At 39.6% G+C, this 15,817-nt stretch overlaps 2 protein-coding genes across 2 annotated transcripts; one reads left to right on the plus strand and one right to left on the minus strand.

Annotated features, from left to right (window-relative positions):
* Window positions 1-8,240: 8,240 nt before the first annotated feature.
* Window positions 8,241-9,202, plus strand: LOC141814942 (protein PLANT CADMIUM RESISTANCE 2-like). The gene is made up of 4 exons (XM_074702901.1): window positions 8,241-8,516; window positions 8,611-8,682; window positions 8,803-9,015; window positions 9,121-9,202. Exons 1-4 carry the CDS (start codon window positions 8,276-8,278, stop codon window positions 9,195-9,197), a joined length of 603 nt encoding a protein of 200 aa, XP_074559002.1. The 5' UTR covers window positions 8,241-8,275; the 3' UTR covers window positions 9,198-9,202.
* A 77-nt stretch (window positions 9,203-9,279) lies between these two features.
* LOC141814941 (zinc finger protein CONSTANS-LIKE 16-like) lies at window positions 9,280-10,992 on the minus strand. The gene is made up of 2 exons (XM_074702900.1): window positions 9,881-10,992; window positions 9,280-9,794 (listed from the first exon to the last, which is right to left on the minus strand). Exons 1-2 carry the CDS (start codon window positions 10,868-10,870, stop codon window positions 9,561-9,563), a joined length of 1,224 nt encoding a protein of 407 aa, XP_074559001.1. The 5' UTR covers window positions 10,871-10,992; the 3' UTR covers window positions 9,280-9,560.
* Window positions 10,993-15,817: the final 4,825 nt, after the last annotated feature.

Consider the following 15,817-nt stretch of genomic DNA (forward strand, 5'->3'; position numbering starts at 1 on the left):
CTAAATTGATACTTCAATTTCAAGGTCTTCTCTGTAGGTTTTTTTCTCTCTGTAGATTTTACATGTCTGCAACAATCCAATGGTTGATTAAAATTCAGTATCTCCCTTTCTTGAGTTTTCCTTTCCAATAGTCTCAATAATTCTTGACTCTATAGCAATCCAGCATATGGCTAACTCATTTCCTTGAGTTCTTTTTTTCAACTTCAACAACTTCGGGTTCCCTTATGATATCAATTTCAGGATCGCTCTTCTACAATTTGTTGCAGCCTAGAAACTCACTCCTTACATAAGAATGAAGAGATAAACACAGTTAGCTCACAGTTTAGATCTCCTCGCAGCAGCAGTAAAAGCAATTCAGATATTGCACTTCTAGCAATCAGGACTTCTCACTCAGCAACCAGACTCAAGGCAGTTTCTGGTTTTTTTTTCTGCAAATGACACTTGTCTTCTGCATATCTTGAGAGCTGCATTTATATTGCATTAATAAGGAACCAAAACAAGGTCTATTTAACACCAACAGCAACCCTTGAAACCCAACTTCCAGCAATTCATTTTATACAAAATCTTGATGTCCCTGTTTTTTCTTGTTTAACTGAAACAATTTGGTATTTCCTTCAGAATTTCAGTAATGCTTTCAGCATCAGCTAAGAAGCATCTAAGATGGAATTAATCTCTGTAATTCATAAATTCAAAAAACAGATTCAGAAATCATGCCAAAGAATTCCAAAAATGAAGCTAAATATTGAATTCTGGTTTTCCAAACTTCAACCCGGAATTTGGAATTCAAGGCAATTTCAGCTTAAATCATGAAGAGTTAAGCTTATCAGAGGATATCATTCAGTACTGGGTTAGCAGGAGCTTAATTTTAAGATGTTGCTAGTACAAATCTTCAATAAGAATGGACACATGAACTTAAACAATTGTTCCTTCTCAACATGAGCAGATTTTAGTTTTCTTGGATGTTAGTGTCAGAAATCTGATTTTGGAAATTTGTAGGCTTTGGATCAAAAGGGGCTCGGGGAGAAGAGAACACCAAATAACAATTAGAGATCAAAAACTTCACTTGGACTTCTCACTGATTAGAATTTGCAAACAAAACTTGTCACGCACAATTTCTTGTTGATACACACCCTTAACGCCACTACTCTTCATCATCAAGCGACACAACTTGGTGTGAGGTTGTTACATGTGTTCAAACCAAAGAGACTGACCAATTCAAGTTTTCAGCAACCATTGAAATGCAAACTGTTGAGACCACTTCCAGCAGCATAGAAAATCTAGTAAATTTTATGAGAGAGTACGTCTTTCAATGCTGCAAAAGGTTGGAATCCGCCAACCTAGCGGCCCCACACGATCGGCCCCCCGACCATCTGTGGAGAGGTAAATCACGGTGAATGCGGGACTGACCAGGGCATGGTGGCCGAGGGATTTGGAAACATGGCACAGATTGATGTTATCGCAAATGCAACCATGAGCCCTCGAACCGCCCACCTCATGCTGCAAGCACCCATGCCCTGACCAGCTGACCCCGCCCGTGGGGGCGAGAGTACGTCTTTCAAGTTATACTTGGAGGTAGATCGATGAAGGCATGTGAGACTTTTACTACTAGTTTGGTAAGTCATTTTTATTATCAAAAGTTATATTTGTTTATACTAATTGAATTTTTTTTTTTTTTACAGAAAAAGTATACCTGGGAACCAGGGCACAAGGAGGCATTTAAAGAAATATGGAATAATGCATGTGTCAAACTGTACAAGGATATTCTATATAAATATAGAAGAAAAGACATAAGACCATCTTTTATCCCAGTTGATATCTGAGATGCATGGCAAGCCATTTGGGCTGCAGAAAGATGGTAGTCAAATTTAGCGATAGCTCGAGCCAACATAAACACCGAACTGGCTGGTCTTAGCACTGGATCCACAAAGCATATAGCTAAATCTCGTTCCATTGTCAAGCATGCCATGGACTTGTTGAGTTTACAATTAATATATTTATATTAGAATTATTTAATTATCAATGATTTTATTTTGATTTAATTATATTTTTTAATCTTCAAGAGCATGAGCTACAGTGACCTCCTACTTATTGAGAGATTTTTACTAAGACACACAAATTTAAGGATGACATATTTATCGATACTCGATCGCAAACATTAGACATAAGATTTTTAAATTTTAAAATTTTTTAATTGTTATAAATAATTAATTTTTCTAATTATGCATTTTATATGAATTTATTTTTAAAAGATTGAAATGGCTGTCAGAGTTGCACAGACGTCTCAGCCCGATAAAGAGGAAGGTGAGATGTAGACTTTCTCTACCGACTAGGTAAATGAGATATATTATGATATGGTCGGTGGGAGGAAGAAGAGCTCCATCCTCTACGGTCTAGGTCCCAGGCGAGAGTCATGTATGACCATGTGAGGGCCCCTAAAGCCAGGGGTCATCCCAGCGGATCATCTACTATAGGGTAGAAGTCCTAGAGTAAGAAAATCAAGAATTAAAGAATCGATTCTCCACATTAGAGGCACAATTTCAAGAGTCCCGGCAAGCCCAGTTGCACTATGAGGGCGTTGCGCGGGAGATGCGCATATTTATGGCTACCATGAGTAAAACGTCGCAACCGTCGCATGGCTTTGACTCGCAGGAGACTTAGGATTCTAAGGACCCTGATGAGTAGCTCTATGAGAGGTATGTTAATATTTTTAATTTTTTTTATTTAATTATCACTCATGAACATGCATTTTCAAAATTGATACATATCCTCGATTTAATACTAACCTATTTAATTATATTTTTTTGCAAGATTTAGATACTTCTACTTAGATATTTTAGATGAATTTTATAGATTTGATTGTATTTAGACATTTGATACACTATCATTGTATTAAAATATTTGATATGTTATCTTTATATTCAGATATTTGATATTTGTGTTTGTATTGTGATTTAATTAGTTTAACTTGAGATATTTGATATGTTATACTTGATATGTTGTGACTGAATTTATTTAAGATATTAAAATTGTTAAGTTGTTGTATTGGTTTAACTTTAGATTATTTTGTGATTGGATTGTCGTGTTGGTTTAACTTTAGATTGTTTTGTAATTGAATTGTTGTGTTGTATAAGTTGTATTGGTTTAACTTGAGATTGTTTTGTGATTGGATTGTTGTGTTGTATAAGTTGTTTGGATTTGTATTTAATATGTTGTGATTGAATTGTTAAATTGTAATGTTGTTTATTTCAGTTACAGTGTTGTATATATTATTAAAACTATCGCCTGTGATAGTTTTAGGATATTGATGAATATGTAAATAGGGAAGTGGGATAAATGGGGAGGAGTGTGGCAAAATTTCAAGCTATTATCGACGAAAATTTAAATTTTTGTTGCTAGAGCATAGATGGAATAGTGCTTCCGTTTGCCGTGTTAGCGACGGAATTTTAATTCCATCGCTAAAAATAATGATGAAATTTTAAATTTTCGTTGTTAATTTTAGCGACGGAACTAAAAGTTCGTCGCTAAAATTAGCCAAGAAATTTTAATTCCATCGCTACTTTAATTAGCGACGAAACGAAAATATCTATCATCATTTAATGACGGGTTAGTCAACAATAAAAAATTTAGCAACGAGAAAATTTCATCGTTAATCGGTCGTTAATGTCATTTAGCGATGGATTAGCGACGAAAAATTCTATCGTTAATCCTAATTATTCTTGTAGTGTAATATCGTAGCCAACCAAGCTACTATGTGGTCAAGTTATATTAAGTTTAATTATATAATTAGAACATACACGATATATTTTTATTGTCAACAAGGTTAATGTTATTCTATTTGTATTAATAGCCAACCAAACTACTATGTGGTCAAGTTATATTAAGTTTAATTACATAATTAGAACATACACGATATATTTTTGTTGTCAACAAGTTCAATGTTATTCTATTTGTGTTAATGTTGTAAGTCTAGTAAATAATAGTTAATATTAATATTTTTAAATCTGTAGGTCCTCTAAATAAGTCCAATAAATTTGTATATCAAATAAATTTTTAATTCCAACAAATAATACTTATTATAATATTAGTTGCATTATAATAATGAAAGGATTATACTATTCTATTAAATTTAATGATGAAAGGATTGATTAGGTTGTATGTGGAGGACGACCTCGTGGTTGATAAGTTATTTTAAACATAAGTTCTACTTTCGTATCGTACGCTAAGAATCATACATCAATCATATAATTCAAAATCAACAAAAAAAACTCTATAACATCGTTACAATCATTTAGTGTCAATACAAAAAGTAGGGAAAAATATCTAGTATTCATATAATAATCTAGTATCAATACAAACAATAAAGAAATATATAATATAAATGACAGAAAAAAAATATCACTTACAATACTAATAGAAAAACAAAATCGGAGTATCGGGAATAACGTCTCTCAGACAACTGTGAAGAGAGGAATTGCATATTAAAACAAACACAAATATATTACGTTTTAAAAACCCTAAACCTTACAATCCTATTCAACAAGTACAAATGATATGGTCAAGCCAGGACCGACCACAGCAAGCTTGCCCAGGCCTAGTTTGACGTCGTCGAGCTCGACTAGACCTACAAAGATGCCAGTGAGCTCGGCCATGCTTAGCTCGACGCTGGCGATCTCAATCAAGCCTGAACAGATGCCAACGAACTTGGCCAGGTCGAGGTTGACCTCGGGCAGCTCAGCCAGACTAACCCCAACGCCTACGAGCTCAGACAGGTCGACCCTGACGCAGGAGAGCTCGCCAAAGGCCGGGCCCGACCCTAGCGAGCTCGGTCAGGCCAGTCCGTCGGCAAGCTCGGTCAGATTAGCTCCGAACCTGTCGAGCGCAGTCAGGCCAGCCCCGAACCCGACCAGCTCGGCCATGCTGGGCCTGACGTCGACGACCAAGTCGGTCCCAAACCCGCTGAGCTCGGCTAGGTCGGGTCCGACAGCGATGAACTCTCCAAGGGTGTGCCCGACGTTGGCAAGCTTGCCAAGGTTGGGGCCAACGCCGGCAAGGTCGCTTGCCAATCTCGAGGCCGCTAAGGATGGGGCCAATGTCGGCGAGGTAGCTCGCCAGTCCTGAGGCTGCCGAACGCTAAAATCGTAAACCTAATCTAAATCAGAGAGACTTACCGGAGTTAGGAATGTTGGAGTTGGGAACGTCGGAGTCGGGAGCGCGATCGGGAGCCAAGAGTCGGAGTCGGAGCAGGAAAATCGATTGGGAGTCGGGGTCGAAAAATCACGATCGGGATTTAGCGTTGGGCGAGGGGAAAGAATCGGAGTCAAACCTTAAAAATCATGATTTTGACAGCAAAATTTAAATGGAGATTATTTTCCGTCATTAATTAGCGATGGAAATTAGTGTCCGTCGCTAATTTAGTGACAGCATTTAAATTTCGTCGCCAATTTAGAAATGAAATTTAAATTCCATCGTAAATATGGTGACGTCCAAGAAGAGGAGAGGAATACAGCAGAAGATCAAGAAGTCTTCGGGTAAAGAACATCTCCTACACAATCTCAAGAAGAAAGGTACAATTTATTTTCCGCTACGTAAATTGTTTCCTTTATATATATGAATCCTGAATACCAATACAAGAGTCCAATGATCTTATGCATTGATCAAGTACATAGTTGATCGAATATGAGGGCTGCTTGAAAAGATTCTATCTCCGAAAAATTTTTATCTGGCAAGAATTAAATGAAGCAGAATTTCAGGCACCATCAGCTAGTAGAGGCTAGGAATCCAAGTCTATCATAAGGCGAAGCCATTAGCGAGAGATTAAGAGGGCTGAGAGAGTCAGGCCTTTCGGGAGATTGAGTCGTTAGCACGGAGTTAGGAATCTAAACTTGTCGTAAGGCGGAGCCGTTAGCGATGGGATAAGAGAGATGAAAGAGCCAGGCGTGAGGCGTGTCAGAATGCCGAGTCTCTAGCACGGAGCTAGGAATCCAAGTCTGTCGTAAGGTAGAGCCATTAGTGAAGAGCTAAGAGGGCTACGAGAGTCGGGCATGTTGGGAGGTCGAGCCGCTAGCACGGAGCTAGGAATCCAAGCTTGTCGTAAGACAGAGTTGTTAGCAAGGGACTAAGAGGGTTGAGAGAGTTGGGTCTGTCGGGAGGCCGAGTCACTAGCACGAAGCTAGGAATCCAAGTCTGTCGTACGGCGGAGCCGTTAATGAGGGGCTAAGAGGGTTGAGAGAGTCAGAACTATCGAGACGTCGGTCACTAGCACGGAGCTAGGAATCCAAGTCTGTCGTAAGGTGGAGCTGTTAGCCAGGGGCTAAGAGGGCTGAGAGAGTTAGGCCTGTCGAAATGCCGAGTCACTAGCATAGAGCTAGGAATCCAAGTCTGTCATAATGCAAAGCCATTAGCGAGGGGCTAAGAGAGCTGAGAGAGTCGGGCCTGCAGTTGAGATGCCAAGTCGCTAGCACGGAGCTAGGAATCTAAGCCTGTCATAATGCGGAACCATTAGCGAGGGGCCAAGAGGGCTGAGAGAATTGGGCCTGTCAAGAGGGCAAGTCACTAGCACGGAACTAGGAATCCAAGTCTATCGTAAGGCAGAGCCGTTAGCGATGAGCTAAGAGGGTGGTGTGGATCTTGTTTTCTTGTAAAAGAACGTTCACAAAATGAGTGACGAAACAAACAAGAGAGAGACATAAAATAGTAAAATTAGGATTGAATGCAATAAGGCCTCAGGTAGATGGCATTCCATGGCTTTTTGAGCTCCTATCGTTGGTAGTCAATCAGGTAATAAGATCTGCCAACAGTTCGCCGTAGATAAGATGGAATGGGGGCATCCCGATACTCGGACCAATTCTGTTGGTCCTTTTCTCCGATGGAATCGCGGTTGTCGGTAGTTCTCCTAATATTAACCATCATGATGTCTTAGCTCAGTGTTCCCACAGACGGTGTCAATTTATTCCGATTAGATACCGCAAATGATCAAGCCACCAGTCATGAACGATCTGGCATACGTGACTTCCTGGCGGAGCTCAATGAGTAAGAGGAGGAGAACCTAAAATACACTTCAGAAAAGAGGTTAGACTGGTGTCAGAGAGTCTCGGCAAGCCACTCCAATACTCAAGTTAGTATCCGTAGAAGGAAAATGGAAGTGCAGAAGAAGATGAGTATATGTAGTTGCTCAAATTGCCGAGCCCGAGCGAGAGCCCCCCGTTTATTCCTTACGAAGGGTTTATATACTCATGAAGAACGCTTATTCCCATCGACCTGAGAGAGATCATTGGTCGAGGCACAAAGAGACCGGCTCTGACGATTGTCTACTTGAAGTCCCGACATGAGGCATTTGGAGAACTAAGTCTGTCAACCTCGTAACCGCCCTACGACGCAGTAGTCGTTGATTATTATTACCTTTTGACTTTATACACAGGTATGAGAGTATTTAGGGGATCATGTCTGATAATCTCGTAACCGCCTTGACCCCTTTACAGGCATCGCATGCTTGGGGAAATTTTGGTAGTTTCTGTGTAAGACGGAGAGTGGCGATCGAGATGTGATGGCTAAGACGAAATGACTGAGACCGAGACAATCGAGACTAAGATGGTCGAGACTGAGACGGCTAAGATCGAAATGGGCAAGACCGGGATGCCTGAGACTGAGACGGGTGAGACCACAATGGCCGAGACTGAGACGACCGAGATTGAAATGGGTGAGATCGAGATGATCGAGATGAGACTTTAGGGTCGGATGACGTTGCTTTGGAGGCCTAAGTGAGATCTAGGACTAAGCTCATGCTGAATCCGAAGTACATCTCGAGTCAGAAGCAACAACTATCTCACCCTAGTGGAATCATTTTTTTCAAATTTATATTGACTTGTCTTGCAAGATTAGTCTAAATATGATATTCATTTTCGTTTGACTCTTAATCTTTATCTTAAAGGAAGTCTTTCGTTTGACCCTTAATCTTTATCCTAAAGGAAGTCATGTTATCTTATTCCATCCGCATCACTCCTCTTCCATCATGGATGCCTACAAGCCAGAGCCCTACTACGGTACAGGGCCTCGCCGGCACTGGCGGCCTTTGTGCTTTAATTAAGGTGGAATTAACTAATCAAGAATACAGATAATTATTTCATAATTCTTATCTCGTATCTCTCGATTCCTCCTCCACTGTCATGGATCCCCCTCCAAGCCGGCCTTCGCGCTTTAAGTAGGGAGGAACTAATTAATGAAGAACACACAATTATCTCACAACTCTTGCCTCGTATCTGTCGACTCCTCCATCGTCATGGATCCCTCCTACAACACTACGGGGGCTCCGCCGTGGCCGCCGCCGCCGCCTCCTAGTTACCCTTCCTACTACGCGGCCACCTACCCTTCCTACTACGGGGCACCGCTGCCGTCTGCAGGCATCCCGGCAGCAGGCATCCCGGTGACTGCGCCACCGGCCACTTTCTACGTCCATACTCCTCAGCCGATAGGTCCGTGGTCCACCGGCCTCTTCGACTGCTGCGACGATCCCAGCAACAGTACATATATTGATACACACACACGTCCTGACGTCCTCTAGTTTCATATCTTAGTTTTGATGCTTCGATGATTAACTTGGATATGTTCTTCCAGGCCTCATCACCTTCTGCTTCCCCTGCATCACGTTCGGCCAAGTCGCCGAAATCATCGATAAAGGATCCACTTGTAATAAAATAATTAATGTTCAACTACATATGTAAATTAAACACGTTAATTGATTCGGCGATCTATGCGGTTGGATTATAATCGAAATATATATGTATATCTGAGTTAATTAATTCACAGCGTGTGGGGCGAGCGGAGCGCTGTACGTGCTGATAATGTACCTGACGGGGTGCGGCTTCTTGTACTCCTGCTCCTACCGCAGCAAGTTGCGGGCGCAGTACGGACTGCACGGGGATCCCTCCGTCGACTTCATCGTCCACCTCTTCTGTGAATTCTGCTCCCTCTGCCAGATGTACCGTGAGCTCCACCGCCGTGGCTTCGACATGAACATAGGTACAGTTACAAACAACTGCTAGCTACTGCATGCATTTAGATAATAATATAAGTAATGTTAACTTTGGGAATCAGGAATTGGTTGAGTTCGATGGATTTGTGCAGGTTGGCACGCGAACATGGAAAGGCAGGGGCAAATAATGGCGACGATGCCACCGCCGCCCCAGGCCATGATCCGCTGATCGAGTATGATTGTCTTTAAAATGATTATTCGAACGAAATACAATTTCAATATATTTGTAGCATCTGCTGAAACCCACGGAATGATTTCAAGGTCGGTGTAAATGAGTACATAATGACAATAATACATGGTGAATTTCAAAGTCGACTTAATAAGTACATTCCCCACCATCAAAAATCACGGCCTCCCTAGAAACAAAGAACAAATGGCAGGAAAGGAAGCAAATCTGGAGGCATTTTTCTCTTTTTCTTTTCTCTATTATTTGTTATTTTTTTCCGAATGACTATTTTATTTTTATCCAGACGTTAATCAAAGTCAGAGGTAGAGGTAGATGTAATAACAGCGGGAAGAGCAGGCAATCCGATTAGTGGAGGAAAGCAGCTACTGCTGATCCTGGAGCTCGCTTTACGAACCTCCCCTTCATCCTCGGCCTCTTCTCCGCGTTCAGCTTCCTCACCTCGTACCGTATCTTCTTCGCGAACAGCCGGGTCCGCCGCTTCTCCCTGTAACGACTCACCCTCGCCTGCCTCCCTTCGTCCACCACCACCTGCCCCATGCCGCCGCTTCCTATCAGTCTCGCATCCCCCCATGCTCCTCCCTGCCATCGATAATTCAATTCATTATGACAAAAGTAATCAATAAAGACACGGCTTTGAATGATTTTTTTGGGGTTTAGTTTGTTACCAGGTAGTCGGTCCAGCAGCTTGCTAGATTAATCTGTGGACGCTCGCCGTCGGTCCACGGCGAGGATCCATGGACGGCCCATGCGGCGATGACCGCCTCGTAGTCCAGCCTCAGCTTCGCCGTCTTCGTTTCTTCTTGTTGGTCCGCTGGTATTGCTTCTGTTTGCTCTTCCTCAAACTCGTCTTCTGCCGTCGACGACGAGCCTGGCCAGTTGAAGTCCAACTCCTGCGACTCCCTCGTCATGTCGATGTCCAGCTCGACGACCACCGGGCAGTACTGCTCCGCTTCCTCGGCCTGCTCTGTTTTCAATTCCTCCGTGGCGTTGTTGTTACATCTCATTGCGGCAGCGTCGAGCAACCCGAGCTTCTCCATCGAGAAAGCCGAGTCGTCTACGCTCGCCTCGCCGAGGAGGCTTTCCATGTTGGCCGCGAACTCCGCGAGCTCCACATCTGACGGCAGGTACGAAGCAAAACGGTCAGTGGCTTCGACGGTGGAAGCGGAAGCAGGTGTGCTGCCGTCCGACGTAACCAGCCGCTTCGCCTCATCGATCCGAGGTGAAGCAGAGCGTAACTCCGCCAGGGAGGGATCGAACACCGGCACGCAGTAGAGCAGCTGCTCCTCCTCGATCGACGGAGACGTTTCGGCTAGCTCCGGCGGTCTCGGTGCCGTCGCCTCTTTCTTCCCCTGCCGCGGGGTCCGAGCCTTGCGCTTGAAGCCCCGGAGCCACGTGGGCACATCGGAACCCTCCTCCTCATCGTCCCCGTCGAGCGCTGCTGCGCCGAAGGAGCAAGAAGAAGACTTGAGCCGCAGACGGCTATGGCGGCGGGCGAGCGGATTGGCTGAGTGGACGGACGAGTCACACGTCTGGCAAAGAAACGCGTCGTCGGCCGCGCAGTACCACCGCGCGCGGCGGCGCGCGCACCCGTCACAGGCGCGCGCGGTCTTCCCGGCCACGGCTGCGCCGCACCGCTGCTCCTCGTGGTAGCTCATATCAAACTACGACCTAAGCGACAATAAAGACACAGCGCAGTACTCTCTGTCGAGTACCAGTGAGATCTCAAGCGACAAATATCCAGAATTGAAATCGTTTTGCTTCGCTTACACTTTTTAGGACGCAGGCGAAGAAGACTATAAAGGGAACATGAGTGTACTTTTGGGGCCAAGGGACGCCCTTTTCCTGGCGCAGCAGCGGGACCCACGAGCTGGCCTTATCCGGTTCGCCATTGGTCAATAGGTGCGAAGACATCCGCTTCCCGGCTCTCCCATTGGCTGTCGCCCAGATTTCCTGAGGGGCCCACGAGGGCCTCTCGCCGTCGCCGCTCCCACGGGACCGTCTGCAATAATTTAAGTCCTCGTCTCCTCGCCGTCGCTGTCGTCGTTGGATCGACATCTAAAAGGTCGCAATTTTAATTTTTCTTTGCCTTTTCATTGAAGTTTTTCTGCTGCAGGATAACTTTTTGGAAAGCCTCATCATTTTCTTCGAGTCAGCTGGATACGTACGATCTTATCCCTGTTAAGATAACGTTCGCAAATTAACTGTGTTCTAGAGGGAGCACAAAGACCTATTAATCTCAGAGACGAGTTTTATTGGATATTCAAAGATTTAAGGAAGCGTTTGATTCTAGAATTATCATTAATAATTTTGATTATTTATTTCATTTTATTTGATTATTGATTCCAAATAATGTAGCATCATGATTACATTAGTAAATGAATTATAATTCAGAATTACTTTAACTGTCTAAAATTTTCTGAGATTCAGGGGTTAATAAAATTTTTTTCCCATAATTACTTTTCAATTTTAAAACTAAATTAATTTAAATGTACCATGAAACCTAATTGAAATCGAGTTAATTAATTCAATAAATTTAATTTAAATATTTCTAAATTTAAAAAATATATTTTTTTAATTTTTTAAAAAATAAAATTAATGAATTATATTTATTAATTTAATAAATTATTTTATTAAAATAATTATTTTAAAGAATTATTTTATTAAAATATATATATATTTATTTTAAATTCTAAAAAACAAAAATAATGAATTATTTTTTTAAAATAATTATTTTATTAAAATAAAATTAATGAATTATATTTATTAATTTAACTAATTATTTTATTAAAATAATTATTTTAACAAATTATTTTATTAATGTATATATAAATTTATTTTAAATTTTAAAAAAAATTAATGAATTATATTTATTAATTTAATTAATTAATTTTATTCAAATAATTAATTTAACAAATTATTTTATTAAAAATATATTAATTTATTTTAAACTTTTTAAAAAAATTATAAGAAAATTATATTTATTTATTTTATATATTATCAATTTATTATCATCATTAATATTATTAATATTATTAATTTAATTTATTTTATTTTAAAAATAAATTAAATTAAGGATAATATAGTAAATATTAAATTTATTCTCTTCAAATAAATAAGTTGAATAAAATAATATTAAATTATGCTTTATACTCTATAATTTTAATTATGTGATTATCTGATAATCAAATAATCAAAATTATGCATGATAATTTGAATCAAACGTATCATAAAGATTTACTTTTGATGCCGTCAAGTTGTGTTAGTGTTTGTACTTTTTCCAAAGGAGACAGGAGCTAGGGCTTGGTGTTTGGAGAGCCACGCACGATGACTCAGACTTCAAAGATGGGTCTTCTCTTGTTCATTTGCGCTCAATTTGCAGGCTTAATTTAACCTTTAGCTCCCATTTGGTTGGTGTCTGATAGAAGCAAATTAAAACACTAAACAATGATCGAATTAATTAGTGACTGAGATTGGTATGTCCTCCACTAAATGAACATCCGCATCACAATGATTAATTAATTCCACTTCATTAACTGATTGATATATCTGGCACTTCTTAATTTGGCTAATTAACAACGTAGTACTAGAATCTTCAATTGCAACTCAAGCTATTTAAATGCACTTTAATGTATCTGATACTGAATTAATTCTGACAATCGGAATATGATCCACTTGTAGTTCCAGTAGCGTCTCTTGATCACAGTCGATACCATGTAGTGAGTTCATGCATGCATGCAAGAGAGTTTTAGCTTCCGGTGAATTAAGTCGACGTCGTGGTAGAGAATGGCCCATACTTTTGGTTGAAGAAGAGACGATAGGTGGCATTTGGTTGAGCATGGACAAGGGCGACTCTTCACCAAATGAGCGAATGCGTTTTGGTCCCTCCTGTGGCAGTATCAGCGTCGATGAGAGGGATATATCTGCATTGGTGGCATCCTCAGATTTGATATCTAGGTTCATGTCATCATGCACTGCCTCATCTTTATCCAAATTATATGCAAGTCGAGTCTCCCTCCAACAAAAGTTTCGACCAACTTATTGAAATATTCAAAAAAAAAAAAAAGATTGTTACTTATCCAAATTATACAACTTATTCTAATTAATAATTGTGCTCCTCTAATTAAATAAACTGCACACTAGCTTGTGTGAGGTGCATGCTTGCTTTTCCATTAATTCATATATATTCAACTAAAAAGGAAATCCACATTTTTTTAAAAAGAAAATATTCTATTACCAATAACTGAAAATTAACTAGAAATATGTAAAGAAATTATTTTTCTGACAATGACTGAAAAATACCCAAAAGAATATGTAGAAAGTTACACCCCCGGTCAATGTGAAGAGACGATATATGTGATAGCTCAACGACAAAAGGACACTGGATGCCCAAGATCTCACTCACTGACACGGCGACAAGTGGCGCTCAAGAACTTGTACCTCAAATTTGCTAAACAATAAATCAAGTGAAAGAGATAAAAACAAGCATAATTTGAGAAGATATTTCTTTCAATAATTGTGATACTTTTTTGTTTCACCATGTTGCACTCAAATACATTATGATTTTAGAGTAAATGTTCTTTAATTAGCTAGACTCTCTCAAGATTAAGGGATGAAGCATATGATTCATAAATATCGCCTTAAATTTCATATTCATATATATATGGACCATGAATATTTTTGCTATCGATCCTGTAATTTACCATTTTGAATCTTTCTAGTAAATGAAATTAAAGAGCAAAACTTTCTTCACTCGCATATATACAACAATTTTCTTGTGGTTGCATATGTTCGAACTAAAAGACTAAGAATAAGCAATTGTATGGTTTTGTTACTCCAGTTAATTTCTTCTTTTGAAAATCTCTTTCGCCTATGAATTTCTTGGGCTTTCTTGCTTGCTTTATTCACTTCGGGCTCGGGCTCGACGTTTAGTTCATTCTAAGTCCATTTAGTAATTCATTGAGAATTCAGCATATGTTTTTTTTTCTTAGGCAATCAACTCTGATCAAGTCTTCTACCAAAAGCAATTTCTTCACGAACAAGGCTAAAATATAAAAGGGATTTACTTAGCATTTTCTATGACAAACTCGATCAGGTGGGGGTGCATGCCTCTTTGAAGCTAGCTATTATTCGGTGTTAGAAGAAGAAATTTGAAGTGATTGTATGCAGCTTGTTTTTTGTTTTTTTTTTTGGGAGATAAAAAAAATATTCTTCGTTTACTTTAGCTTGACCTTGTTATAGGGGCGAACAGAAGTAAGAAGGAAGGGGAAAAGTCAGCACATATGAATTTCTTGCTATTTTATATTGAAATGAGATATTTTACTCGGCGTTTGCATTGATTTTGTCAGCTTTTTTATATATTAAGGCTATATTTATTTTACATACAATATATCTTTTTAAAAACACTATTTTAACTTTTTTTAGTGTTCAGTGTAATGCAAAATGTTAATTTATGAATGAATTCTCTATCCTTTAGCAATTTTCGTGTCATTAATGAATGAACACACCGAGATTATGCAGTTGATCTATCCATCATCATCTGACACAGTACACTTATTCGCTCGAACTTATTCTTCAATTTGATCAATCCACCTCATTCAATTTGCCGACTTGCACGGCTGAAATCTATTTGCTTCTAAGGCAATTGACGTGGAACGGAATAATGATTATCCTACAGACAATCTTTTTCGTGTAAATATAATTCTGTTAAACCAAACATGTTTGACTCACGTTCACAGGTCTGTCTACGTTCATATGATTAGGAAGCTCTGTCCACATAAGCCTCACTTCACAGCTAACTCTGGTTCGCGCCATACTCATAGCTACATAACATGCATGTTTGATCACTGAAAGCCACAAATATTCATACTCTGCTCTAAGGAAACACAACTAGTTTCGTGTGTCTGTGTATATATATATATACACACAGCAAATCTATATTAAGCCAGGTAGGGACTGCCATACATAAAACTGTAGAGTAAACATTAATTTGTGATGAACTAAACTATATGTGACAAGTACCGATTCTTTCACCAACTAATTGACATCCTTGATCTGGTCCTTTTATTCAAAACGGATTTTTCCAGTTCTTTTTATATTTATGAAAGATGTAGATGTGTTGTTCTAATCACGCTAATAATAAAACCAATGGAATGGAAATAATATAGTCGTATAATTTTATATGCCAATATAGATAATTTAATATATTGTAATTTTAAATTCTAAAAAACATATGTAATACATAACTATTTAAAATCATAGTATTTAAATTGTAATATATTAATAATATTCCGTAGTAATCTACAATTAAATTAAAGAGTTGAGATAGTTCAAAAGGCTAGAATACGTGGGTTGAGTCGAGGGATGGATCCAACCAAGTTGGGCTCAAGAAGAAGAGAAGGGTGTTGGACATGAGGTATGTGAGTACTGAGTACACGTATGATATTAGACATTCGAGCCTTATTTATATATATAAACACTCAGGATTGTATGATGTTTGGTACTCAGGCCTTAGGTAATGCTTGACGCCTAGAACTCAAGCTCGGGAGTGTTTGATGCTCGACACTTAGGACTTAGGATTAGGGGAGTTGAGGAATATTGTGGGC

Source organism: Curcuma longa, chromosome 21 (genome assembly GCF_044706935.1).
Source record: "Curcuma longa cultivar G26 ecotype Majalengka, Jawa Barat chromosome 21, ITB_CL_G26_1.1, whole genome shotgun sequence".
In the NCBI taxonomy this organism is placed as follows: domain Eukaryota; kingdom Viridiplantae; phylum Streptophyta; class Magnoliopsida; order Zingiberales; family Zingiberaceae; genus Curcuma; species Curcuma longa.

Bases quoted from the DNA above. Each gene is read 5' to 3' on its own strand.
- LOC141814942 (XM_074702901.1), top strand. From the start codon at position 8,276: ATGGATCCCTCCTACAACACTACGGGGGCTCCGCCGTGGCCGCCGCCG. The intron at 8,517-8,610 runs GTACATATATTG...ATGTTCTTCCAG, and splicing joins CTGCGACGATCCCAGCAACA to GCCTCATCACCTTCTGCTTC. The intron at 8,683-8,802 runs GTAATAAAATAA...ATTAATTCACAG, and splicing joins CATCGATAAAGGATCCACTT to CGTGTGGGGCGAGCGGAGCG.
- LOC141814941 (XM_074702900.1), bottom strand. From the start codon at position 10,870: ATGAGCTACCACGAGGAGCAGCGGTGCGGCGCAGCCGTGGCCGGGAAG. The intron at 9,795-9,880 runs GTAACAAACTAA...TATCGATGGCAG, and splicing joins GCTGCTGGACCGACTACCTG to GGAGGAGCATGGGGGGATGC.